This window comes from Culex pipiens, chromosome 1, assembly GCF_016801865.2.
Source record: "Culex pipiens pallens isolate TS chromosome 1, TS_CPP_V2, whole genome shotgun sequence".
NCBI lineage: Eukaryota > Metazoa > Arthropoda > Insecta > Diptera > Culicidae > Culex > Culex pipiens.
In genome coordinates this window covers 52,196,723-52,209,665 of record NC_068937.1, presented here as the reverse complement: position 1 = coordinate 52,209,665, position 12,943 = coordinate 52,196,723, and the positions used below count along the sequence as shown (strand labels likewise).

The following is a 12,943-nucleotide window of genomic DNA, read 5'->3' as shown; positions in this document are numbered from 1 at the left end:
TCAGCTTATAGAGTTCATGATAGAGAAAACAATAAATCAAAACCATACCGATTTTCAATATTACTCCGTGGTACGGTAATCAAAATGACAGTTGATACGGTTTCTTATAACAAAGTTATATAGTGGAGTTCTAAAAACTGATTTGAAACAAAGCAATATAACTTCAATTCCAATGACAGCCTTCGTTGGAGTTAAGTTCTTTAGCTAACAAAACAGACAGCAGCCTTCTTATTGACGCTTGGGCCAGCTTGTTTACTATGAAGCCCCGTGGAGAGATGTGGAAGCGCGCCTGGACCTGCCGTGGAGATAACAACAAATCGTCGAAGTCATCGGATCGAATCTTGGGACAGAGGAAGTTCATCAAAAAAGGAAAATCTAAAAGTTCGCCATGCAGGGAATTTCACACTAATCACATGCCCGCCATGATTGTTTTTCTTTTTTTTTCAATTTCGAATTATTTTAAATAAATCTTGCAGAAACAAGCGTACTTTTTTTTTATTAGGTTCGTCGTTGATTGAAATTCTAATAGGAAACGTTTGTTTACATGTAAGTTAGTCGACGATTAGACAGCTGTTTTCTATCTAACTTTCCTTTCCAGTGTGCGCTTTGATTTGACAGCACAGCCGTTAACCACGCCCCCTTTTTTCGTTAGATGGCACAGTGTTGTCAAATATATTTGTACAACATACTCTGATAACTTGCATCTTCTTCTGGCAAGTTATACAACAAAAAAAAGTGCGCTTTTTCCAGTTCACAGGAGTTGTAGAACAAGTTGTGATAACGAGGCGGATTGGTTATACAACCAGTTAGGAAATACGTTTATCGGACAAAGTGTGTTGCTTGGGAAATCAAATTTGTTTTCGTTTGGGTTTGGAAATTTCAAACTAGAATAACTACAAATAATGTATGAAAATATGATACGAATATTAATACAAATATTTGAAATATTTAAACTTTTTTCGAAAAACATATAAAATTAATTTGAAGGAAATTCTTCTTAAAACTTCTTCAGTCATTCTCTTGATTTTTTATGGTTTTAAATATGATTTAATGTAAGAGACTTTCAATAACTAGAAACTTTGCAACTATTATTGTTAATTAGAGTGCAAATAATTTGATTATTTTTTTTGTCAAATAAGTTGAACTTAACCCAAGATATCAAATCGTTCTGCTCTCAAGTTACAAAACAATGTCTTCAAGTATCCATAGAGCACAGTTAAAAAAAAACAAAACAAAAAGTTCAAACCTCTCACACCAGGATGAACTGTGTGTTTTTCATCGCTATAATTTAGCACTCTATAGTTCAAGAACTTGATAGCTGGCAGTACCATAGGTCAAAGGCACACTAGCAGCACACACAAACACCATAAAGCAGATACAGAGATAGATAGAGAGCTTTCATAAGTTTGAAACCCAGTAGCATAAAAGTCGATATCTACAAAGACGTAGCACGTAGAAGGTCTTGGAAGAATTGAAAGTCAAGGTAGGCGATGATGAATGAAATGCGGTTCGCTTCGGTGTCCCTCCCGCCCCCCTAGTGGAAACCTATCCTTTTATCCGCGATTGTGTGCGCGTTTCGTGTTGTGGTGTATTGCGTATTGCGTGGCGTTCGGACACACTCACCTGTCCAGATCGCGCGACCGGCTACCGCCGAGGTTTTCCCGCGAGCGCGACCGGCTCGGCGGCGGTGCGTCCATCGTTTCCTTGCGCTTCAGGGCGGCGGCACTGTGCCCGCTGCTGTGGCCACTGTTGTTGTTGTGCCCCTTCGAGGCGGACTCGTGCAGATTTTCCCACGCCTGCCGGTAGTACCGGTTGAGCCCGTTCCGCGACTCCGAGCTGGAGCTCGAGAAGGACGCGACCGTGTTGCAGTCCGGAGAGGCCCGGTGCCGGTAGTGCTGGTTCGCGGTGCGGTTTCTGGAAGGACGAGGGTGGTTGGTTTAGGCACGGATCCCGAATGAATAGTTTTCTTTCAAGGGAAGAGGAGGGGGGGTGGTCCTAGGGAGACTCGGTTTAGACTTCTGCTCGCGGGGCGGTATGTTTTTGTAACGGTTTCTTTTGCTCACGACTCTAGAGTTTAGGTGTTCTTTTTTTTGGGGTTTTAGTGGAAGAGAGAGAGAAAAAGAGAGAGGGGATCGAGCGTCAAGCGTCAGAACCCTTCAAATGTTTTTTTCGTTGAAGGGAAGGTGCGTGACTGACGCAACGCTCGATCGCGAGTAGGAGAGAGTGTGTGATAGAGAGAGAGAGAGAGAGTAGAGTACGAAACAGAGTGACAGCTGGGTCTCGTGCGCAGTGGTTGAAACCTGTTTCGATTCGGGGGTGGTGGGGTTGGTGTAGTAGGCTACGACTACAGCTACAGAGTGAGAATGCCATGGTGCAGGTTAGTACAGAGAGGATAGGGGAAAAGCAGAGGTTAGGCACAGTTTGGGTTAGTGTTTGACAGAACAGGAGTTAGAGTGGATAGTGGTTTGTAGAGAGAGAGAGAGGTAAGTAAAAATGGACTAGCGGTAGGTTCTTACATTGTATGGTTACGAATTTGTACGTTAGTATTGGTATGGTTATGGCACGTCGTTGGATTAAGGTAGTGTTTGTAACAGTAGTAGTAATGGCGTCGGTAGTAGCGCAGATGTTGATGCAGTGAGAGCTCCGAACTGCTGCTGCATGCTCGTGGTTGGCTCTGTGCCTTGTGCTTCCGGCAGCGATCATAACGATGGTTGCGGATCCGAGCTGTAGTACTCGATGGTCGGGGGCCTTCGGTACAGGGTGGACGTAGCGATGCTACTGACGTCGTCACTATCATCGACGGTGCCATTGGTGTAGGTTCCATTGTTCGCGGTCGCGAACATCCGCAGATTGCTCGTCAGCTGGGCGCTCGTCGGAGGAGCCGGTGATGGGGAGGCCGATACGGTGAACGCCGGTGGCGATACGCTCCTCTTGAGTCGATACTCTGCGCCGAGAGTCCGTGCGTGTGGCTTCTCGGCCACCGGGGCCAGATGGGAGTGCTGCTGGAGCTGTTGCCGACGGCGACGTCCGTAGGCCGTGCCCAGGATGTCCCGCCGGCCGACGGTCTGATCTGGGAAGGGGAGTGCCAATACAGTATACCAACGCGAGGGCAGCTGAGAAGTCGACGGGTCCGCTGGAGCCGCCGCCGGGGGCTTTCCGGTCTTTCCGGTGCGAGCCTTCACCACTGCCGTACTCGTCACTGCCGGACCGGTTTTGCTGTTGTTGTTGTTAAAATCTCGTGGCTTGTCCGGGTAGTAGTATCTTCCAGAAGTTCCGGCGCCACCGCCGCCCGGCTTCGAGATCTTCCGAGCCACCGTATTGGCGGGCGTTACGGCGGTAGAGGTAGCAGCGTTAGCGGTGGTAGTTGCGTTAGCATTAGCGTTAGAGAAGAAGCGACGTGCGGCGGGCCGTAGCGATGCGGGCCGCGGCAGATAGCAGCGCAGGGGAATGCTACCGGGACCGGTTGACTCGACCGGTGCGGAGCTTGAGCATTTTTGATTTGTTTGTTTTGAGGTTATTTTGAGGTTGTTAGGATGAGGTGAGGCGGGATGGCGGGGAAAGCGCGCAGCGCAGCGGGATTAAAAAGAAATTAATTGAAATCTTGCTCGAGTTGTTCTGGTTGTGCTTGCTGTTTTTTGTTTCGAGTTGGTCACAGCTGTCAAAAAAGGGGGCGGCGTGCAAGCATTGTTGTTCTTTCTTCGTCACGCCCCTCGCTTTTGTTGTTGTTGTTGTGATTCGATCGCTTTGCTTGCATTTTTTATGCGTGATGGTGGGTGGTTGCGTGATGACAGTTTGAAGAAGTGACGTACACAAAGGTGAGGTAGAGAGAGGCACAGATTGATAGAGGTAAAGTTGAGAGAGAGAGGCCGCTGATAGTGTGAGTGAGAGCGAGAGCTTATGAAGGAGGTGATGAAATCTCTCTCGCGCGTGACATCGTGCTCTTGTTGCAATTGTTTCTGCTGTAGTAGTGCTGATGGTTGCGCTATTGTTCTGTGGTTTCTCTCGTTTTGTTTGTCACGCGCTGCTGCTGGTTTTGGTCGGCTACTCGCCACTTTACGAGTACGAGAATGTGTTCTTCTTGTGTGCCCTCGCCGTTGAATATAATGTATTCATTCTATCGGGTTATCATCGGGTTGGTTGGTTGGATGGCATTGTTTTCGTTGGTGATTTTGATTTTTTGATTGGTGATGGTGAGTTGATTTTTTTTGTGGTTTAATGGTGGAACACAAAAAAGAACGGTGGGAAAAGGGAGGAAGAGGTACATTTTAATGGTTGTTGTTCTCATGTCACATTGGATGTTGATTTTTGGGGGGTGTTGATGGTTTTGTGATGGTGTGATTTGTTTGCTATTGTTCTTTCAAGCAGCGTAGAAAAGAGCGAGATATTTTGATAGCGAAAGCAGAAACTTGAAATGAAATGACAGATCAAAGAGAAGAGAGAGCGATAGCAAGCATTGAGTGTTTGTGAGTGTGCCGCCTCTCGCTTCTTGGAGTGGCCACTTTGAGTGTTTTTGAAAAGAGAGGGAGAGGGCGTGTAGCGCTGCTACACGGTAACCTTACAACTACACCTAGCGTAACATAAACAATAGTGAATGGCGGTGGTGGTGGTGGTGGTGGCGGGATAGATGCAGGAAGGAGGCAAAGGACTAACACATGCAACAGGCGTTTACTGCAACCAATAGGAATAGGGTTGAAGGGAGAGGAGGAAGAATAGATTGTTTTTGTTTGTTTAAAGGGGAAACGGCAAGCATCTAAACTCGGGTGTGGTGGGTGTGTGCGTGTGTTGTTGCGTTTCGGATTTTCGATTGTTCTCTTGTTCACGACACTGTTTTGGTTTTTTTAGGGCGAGTGTACTGGTTGGTGTTGTAGTGGTGGTGGTGAGTGTTTTTTTTTTCTTTTGGTTTGGTAGTGGTTGTGGTGGTGGTTGTCGGTTGTGTCGACATAAACAAGCAAATCACCTTCGCACTACAATCACAATAGTGGTAATGACCGCGGCTAGGAACACGAAACCACCGAACGCTCCGAGCGCTACGATGGCTCCGAGGTTGAGGCGGGCGTTCTTGGATTCCTTCCGTTCGCCGGAACCGGAGCCAAGGTTGGAGTTGCCTCCGATGCCTCCGTAGATGCCGCCGCCGTTGGTTCCATCGCTGTCCGAGTTGTCGACGGCAAACGGTACGTTCACCTTTGGTGACTGGTCCTGCCGGATGTTGACCGAGCCGGCGATTTCGTTGTCCTGGGGGTGCTGCGACAGGATGATGTCCTGCGGGGAGCGCGAGGTCGTCGTTTTCCGTGTGCTTGTCGTGGTTGGTCGTGTCTGTGGTGGTGTTTGTGTAGTGGTGGTTGTGGTTGTGCTAGTGGTAGTGGTAGTTTGAGTTGGTGGTTCGTAGTACGCCGGTGGCTTCACCCGGTTCGGGGGCACTTGCTGGACGGACGGGATCTTTGCGATCGTGTTCTGTCCCGGACGGTACGGTTTCCTCGGCGGAGGAGGTACATCCTCTCGTACCAACCCGGGTCGTACTTCTAGAGGTGGGAGAGAGTAATCCTCGTTAGTACCGATGTAGAACCCGTCGAGGCCGTCGCTGTCGTTACCGTCGTCGATCTCGATGCTGAAAAGCGGAGACTGAGTCGTCGAACTGCTGGTCGTTAAGCGGGTAGTCTGTGGTCGGGTCGGAGGTCGTCGCGATTGCGGACGCTTCTGGGTGTACTGCGTAGCAGGTACCGGAGTCGTTGATACGATCACGATCGACGATGGTCTAGTCGTGGGAGCAGCCGTCGTCGTAGACGGAACCCTTGCGGCCGGGTCTTCAACACATTTCGCCAGCTCATTGCTCCACTGTCCAGTAGCGGTACAGAAATTCTCCGTCTCGGAACCGTCCGGAATGAACCCAGCATTGCACACCACTTCGGCCTTCGCTCCGAAAACGGTTCCATTCTGGGCCACGATCGCTCCGTTCGGGAACAGCGTCGGCAGTGGTTCACACTCGATCAGCTCGCACCGCGGTGGAGGTCCGTTCCACCGTTCGTCAATATCGCACGTCAGCAGAGCTCGACCAACCATTTCGTAACCCTCGGCACACTTGTAGTGCACCGAGCTCAGGTAACCCACCGAGCCGTTCACCAGGTCGTAGAATCCATTCGGGATCGAAGCCGGCAGTCCACACTCGATGTCTGTAACGAGAAAAACCCATCAATTAACCTCCGGAAAACCCCTTCTCCAAACCTCAAAACCTTACATTTACAAACGGGTGGAAACTCGTTGTAGAAGCCGGTCTCCAGGCAGGTTCGCTGCGGTGGTCCCACCAGCAGATGTCCCTCGTCACAGTTGTACTCCACGACGGCACCGACGTCGAAGCCCTTGGGCGCCACCATCGTCGAGTTGGGCGGTTGTTCCGGACGGCCGCAGGCCTTTGGTTCTGTAACGCAACAAAATTAGGGTTAGGTAACGCATGACTCAGCATAGCTAACGCCTTACGATGCTGGCAGATAAAGTTGAGCTGCGTGTTGCAGTTGGTGTCGCTCCACAGCCATCCCTTCGAGCCGTCGTACCGGGCGCAGTCCTCGTCTCCTCCGGGCAGGTTCCAGAACGACACCGCCACCTCGTCACCTCCGATCCACTTCCACGTGTTACGGTCCTGGGTGTCGCGCACCGCTCCCATCCAGTACTGCGACGAGGTGTCGCTGCGATGGCGACGCCACAGCTCCCAGCTGATGAAGCCCTGCAGCGCCGGATTGCTCTCGTTGATCAGGGTTCCTCCGCGCGAACGACAGAACGCTAACGCATCGCGAAGCGTCGCCGGCTGGCGGCTGTAGAAGATGTAGCACTTTCCGTTGTAGGAGGCGGAAGCACCTGGGGGCATGTCCCGGAAGGCTGGACAACGCTCGATTGGCAGAGCCTGGTCGGTGTAGACGAACGCTTCGCAAATTGACAGCTGGCTGGGCGCGCTGGTTTCCAGGTGGACCGACACGAACGCTCCCGGCATCGGCGGGTTGCACGGCAGGAACAGGGGCTGTCCTTCCTCCAGGGTTCCGGTGAAGCGGTTACAGATCGGGTTGGTTCCCAGGTCGGGTCGGTTGTTGCCGACGCGGACCACGATCGTCGCGGGTTTTCCGTTGCCTGTGGGAGAAAAAACACCGTTTAGTAACGCATGTAACGCTTTTTTGACAGCAAAACAATCTATCAAAAGCGAGGTTGCGTACAACCTCACCGCATTCTATTCAATTCAGAGGTTACGTAAAAACCATAGAGACAGCGTTGAAAAAAAGCGCGCGGAATTCTTTCCCCTCAATAACTCTCATAGTAGGCGCGCGTGCTTACGTCACCCCGCGTAGCTTTAAAGTGCGCGAGAGCGAGAGCGAATTACGCCTTTTCTTCCTCCTTCTTCTGCTCTGCGCAAAGTCTTGGGTGTACGTACTGCGAAGCCGCTTTCACTTTCTATTTGTGCGCGGTTCGTTTTTTTGGCCGTGTCCGCGTTCCATTCGCGCGGCGGTCATAACTGAATTTATGCGCCGGCGGTGAAGAAGCCTTCCCTCCGCTGGAGCAATATTCGTCAATAGAGACACATTGTGGTGGTTGGTTCCGCCTTGGGCGTTATTACCGTCACAACATGTCAGGCGATTGAGTTACGTGTTGCGAAACAAAAGTTCTATTTTGTCACACGTGCGTTTGGCAACGCAGTTGCTTAACGATTACAGAGGATTTTTTTTAATGAGGGGGAAAAATTCTCATAAAACTTAAATAGTTCTCATCGTTGACGGTTTTATGCGGTTTTCTTCCATGTCTTGAAATTCGATATTTACTCCTGTTTTGTTTTGTCTTTTTTTCCTTGAAGAGGGTGTTTATTAGACCGTAACGCGTTGTTTCATTTTTTTCGGGTTCGTCGTCACTTGGTCTGCTTGGAAAGAGGACTGCATGCAAGTCTTTTTACGGAAGAATGATGGTGCGAAAAGAGCAGCTGACGTAAAATGGTTAAACTGCTCGTGGTTAAGGATTAGGACTTCTGTTTTGGATGTGTTGAATTAATCAATGGTAAAGCATACAATTCCATTTGGTAGCTGAGTTTTGGGTCATAGGGTCAATTGTCGTTTACGATAGTTTTTTTATTGCCGAAATATTTACAGTTTGCATTTTTTATTTCTCTAGTGACAATTTACAAAATTGAATCAAGAAATTTTCGAAACTTTTTCAAAATATTTTTCGTATGATTGAAACCATTAAAACTCGTAAATGTTTTAATAGATCCGGATCAATATATTTTGGGTGTCTGATAAACATGTGAGCAATTTTCTACAAAATTGGCCTATTTCGTGATTTTTTTGTATTTTTTCAATTGCCCCAAACTAACAAGTATTCATAAATATTGACAGCTGTCCAATTTCCAATGTCTTTGGCCAAGTCGTAAGTGAGGATTACGAATTATACGAAAAACTTGTTTTTGACGATTTTTAATTTAGCTAAATGTCCCAAAAACCGTATACATTCGTTAATTTGAATTTTGCTGCTTCGAATGCTCGCTAATTCCAACTAAAAAGCACTCAAACGTCAAAACCCGTTGTCAAACTGATGTTGACATTTCAATCTCATTGTTAGACGATTTCAGAGCACATGGTTTCGTGCTTTTGACAGCTGTCAGTAGTCGTTCCAATAGGGAGATGGTGTCGCTATTTTTAGACCACGTTTTCTCCATCGAAACCGACTACTTTATCGACTTCATTATGCTGGGCGAGATAGGACGCCGTCTATTTTTAGACGATGACTCGACACTTTTCCACTCTTGCACTAAAAAAAACAGATGGCAGCACGATGTAACGCCACGTCCCTATGCAGTTCCACTCTTTAAAATCGAATTTGCAATCGATAAGTACTTCTGATAATTTTTTCATACGCATTTCAAGCCATTTTTAAACCCTGATTTTAGCAGAATAGGAATTATTAACTCTCTAAAGCCCAGACTCCTGAGCACCAATTTTATTTCAAAATTTAATATCACGTCGACAATACCATTGTTCAACCTAATTCAATTTTGCTCTGGACAGGAAGGACTTAAAAGATTTTTCGATTTTAGACTTTCAAAATCGGAAAATGTGTTGCTGAGATACAATTTTGAAATTTTCATTGATAAAAGCTAAAACAAACGAGCTTTCCGAAAAGAATACATAAAAAAATCAAGCTTGATATTTCAGGCTTATTTTTATTTTATTATGGTTACAGTTTGCTTCTTTAAAAAAGATAAGATAGAATCCACGAAAATATTTAGTTTTTTAGAGTTTAGCGTTTTTCCTATTTGTGGTCCCATTTTTTTTTATGAGATGAAAAAAATACATTTTCCAATCTATTCGAAATAATTTCCAAACGTTTGTACAAGAGCCGTTCTCTCAGATTTCGGTCATTCGATTTTTTTTTGTATTTTTTAATCCGACTGAAACTTTTTTGGTGCCTTCGGTATGCCCAAAGAAGCATTTTGCATCATTAGTTTGTCCATATAATTTTCCATACAAATTTGGCAGCTGTCCATACAAAAATGATGTATGAAAATTCAAAAATCTGTATTTTTTGAAGGAATTTTTTGATCGATTTGGTGTCTTCGGCAAAGTTGTAGGCATGAATACGGACTACACTGGAAAAAATGATACACGGTAAAATTTTTTTTGTGATTTTTTATTTATTTTTTTTGTCACTAAAACTTGATTTGCAAAAAACACTATTTTTATTTTTTTTTCATTTTTTGATATGTTTTAGAGGACGTCAAATGCCAACTTTTAAAAAAATTTCAGGTTTTGCAAAAAATCATTGACTGAGTTATGAATTTTTGAATCAATACTGATTTTTTCAAAAAACCGAAATAATGGTCGCAAAAATTTTTCAACTTCATTTTTCGATGTAAAATTAAATTTGCAATCAAAAAGTACTTCAGTAAAATTTTGATAAAGTGCATCGTTTTCAAATTAAGGCCATTTTTAGGTAACTTTCTTGAAAATAGTCGCAGCTTTTCATTTTTTAAAATTGGTGCACATGTTTGCCCACTTTTGAAAAAAATATTTTTGAAAAACCGAGAAAATTCTCTATATTTTGCTTTTTTGAACTTTGTTGATACGACCCTTAGTTGCTTTGATATTGCCATGCAAGTGTTTAAAAACAGGCAAATTGATGTTTTCTAAGTCTCACTCAAACAACCCACCGTTTTCTAACGTCGATACCTCAGCAACGAATGGTCCGATTTACAATGTTAATATATGAAACATTCGTGAAATTTTCCGATCTTCACGAAAAAAATATTTTCAAAACTTTAAAACCTAGACAACCATTTAGAAAGGGCGTAGTATTGAATGTTTGGCCCTTTTGACTAGAAGTACTGCAAAAGTTAGTTTTCGCAAATCATAGATTTTTTAAAACTAATGACTAGAAGTCAATTGTTCGGGTGAGTAAGGCATTTTAAAATAATGTTTCGTTCGCCATGTAATTTTTTTGTCCCTTCTCAACTTTGGTCGAGGAACATAAACTTTGAAAAATATTTGCTACGGCTTTAATTTGATAAAAAAAATCCTAATCTTGTCAGCACGCGCTGTCTCAAACCCGATTACACCAACAAACCCCTTACAAAATCTCCAAACTCCACGCAAACACGTGCACCTTCTGCACACCAAAAGTCCCAACCATCATCCCCAAAAGACCTAACCGATCACGTCATCCAAAAGGGGATGACGCGAGAGGCACAAAGTTGAAAATCGACCCTCCCCCAGCTTCTACTTCCTTCCTCGCTCTCTCAAGTCTCGGTCTTGCAAAGTGAAAGTTGCGCCACACCACAAGCCCAAAGAGACTCATTGTTTTTTTTACATTTTTGCTTTGCGCGAGTGTGTGTGTGTGAGTGCTGAACCCTTGAAAACACAACAAACCAAAGAAGTTGCAAGAAAATACCCCGCCGTGCGCTTTTGTTGGCTACCGAACAATTTGGGCTTAATTCGTACTTGGTTCGGCGTTGTTGTGATGTCTTGACTTGTCTTGTCTTGATCAACTCGGATCATCTTGCACCCTTCGACAAAGTTGTAGGAAATTGAATTTCCTACAAGAATCCCACACTTGGACAATTTTGGGTGAGATCGGCGCCACCTGATGCCAAAATTCTGAAACGATTTCCCCATACTTTTTTGCGAATCTTCCCAAACAAACTTTAACCGATTTGGCTCAAAATTGGAACAGTTACTCATTTTGCCATTTTTTTTATTTTTTTTTGTCACCCGAGCAAACACGAGAAAAAGAAAAATAAAGTTTTAAAAATAGCTCAATTAAAAAAAAATCTAGCTTTCAATTTGTTTATTTTTTTCCAAAATGCAATTATGAGCCAAGCGACTTCAACGACTTCAAGCTTCGGGGGGCACATGCCTTCGTCGACGGTTGGTTGGTTTTCCAGGTGAATGTCGAGAGTTAGTCACCTCTCCCGTGAAGCTTTAAGCCAACCTCCCCCCAGAGATGTCTGGCCACACACATGTAAGACTTGGAGGTTGGGAAAGTACCCTCGCACACACAGAGTTGGCATTCGCGCGATTTTTGAAACTTGAACTTGCCGCCGCAAGTTTAGTGGAAGTTTGTCAGGTAACGACGACGGCCCGACCCACGAGTTCAGCACGCGATGTCGTTGACCGACCGATGACGACTTGGAGGGAGCTCGAAGTCAGTGCCGGATGATGCCGGACTGTTGAGACATATGCGGATATGCTCGGCGGAGAAGGAAATGCTACAGGGGGTTGGCCGAAGTTCCGAACTAGCTAACGTTGCGACCATTGATGGTTGGAGATGTTGATTTAAACTTTAGGTATGGGAGTGGACTTTGTTGGAAATGAAAAAGGGAACTTGCTCAAGAGGTTGTTAAGTTAAGTTGGCATCAATCGTGCAACTTTGTCGCACGTACATTTTGAGATAAATCGAGTTAATTAGTGGACTTCAAAGAAAGTCTGAAATAATAATCTCGGTGCATCAGATTCAGAAGGATGGATGTGCTTCCTTTTCCCCAAAATTTGGGCGATTGCTTGTCTAATATATATCGAAGACATCATCCAAAATTTTGAAACAAATTTTGCGAGATTGAAAACAGATTTCTGATGAAAAATTTAGAGCGTGCAATTTCCCGGGGTTACAAAATTCCCGGGAAAGGGGAATTTTTCAACAAATTTCCCGGGAAATCCCGGGAAATTTGAAATTTAAGAAATTTATTCTGATCCTGTTTCTGATTGATATTTTGCAACAGAATTGTATAGAACAGCAACTTCAATGGAGCAATTCTCTACAAAACCGGCCGATTTCGACCAATTTTATTTTTTGTATTTTTTGATTTGGCTCAAACTTTGTGGGGGCCTTCCCTATGACCAAAGAAGCCATTTTGCATCATTAGTTTGTCCATATAAATTTCCATACAAATTTGGCAGCTGTTCATACAAAAATGGTACGTATATATTCGAAAATCTGTAACTTTTGAAGGAATTTTTTGATCAATTTGGTGTCTTCGGCAAAGTTGTAGGTATTGTTAAGGGCTATTTAGAAAAAATAGGTACACGGAAAAACAAATTTCCCGATTTTTTTATTAACTTTTTTTTTACAAAAACTCAAATTCCCAAAATACGTATTTTTTGATTTTCGAGATTTTTTGATATGTTTAAGGGGACAAAAATCCGCAACTTTCGAGCTATAGAGAAACATGGTCAAAAAATCTGCCGCCGAGTTATGATTTTTTGAAAAACTGGTGATTTTTGGAAAAAATCGAAATTTTATACATAAAATTTTTTTGACCTCATTTTTTTATGAAAAATTGAATTTGCAATCGAAAAGTACTTTACAGATTTTTTGATAAAGGGCTCCGTTTTCAAGATATAGCCACCGAAAGTTTGATTTTAGCGAAATATTTGCAGTTTTTCAATTTTTAAAAATAGTGACCATGAGTGACCATTTCCAAAAA

At 44.4% G+C, this 12,943-nt stretch overlaps 1 protein-coding gene across 3 annotated transcripts in view; it reads right to left on the bottom strand.

Moving 5' to 3' along the window:
• Positions 1 to 12,943, bottom strand: part of LOC120432603 (uncharacterized) — a 136,746-nt gene that overhangs the window by 13,702 nt on the left and 110,101 nt on the right. For 2 of the 3 annotated variants that reach the window (XM_039597852.2, XM_039597859.2), the window contains exons 4-7: positions 6,472 to 7,113; positions 6,233 to 6,412; positions 4,958 to 6,167; positions 1,624 to 1,914 (exon numbers count right to left, since the gene is read on the bottom strand). In XM_039597852.2, coding sequence (XP_039453786.1) covers positions 1,624 to 1,914; positions 4,958 to 6,167; positions 6,233 to 6,412; positions 6,472 to 7,113 — 2,323 coding nt within the window. The remainder of the gene's footprint in view (positions 1 to 1,623; positions 1,915 to 4,957; positions 6,168 to 6,232; positions 6,413 to 6,471; positions 7,114 to 12,943) is intronic. The other variant, XM_039597866.2, reaches the window with a different exon arrangement.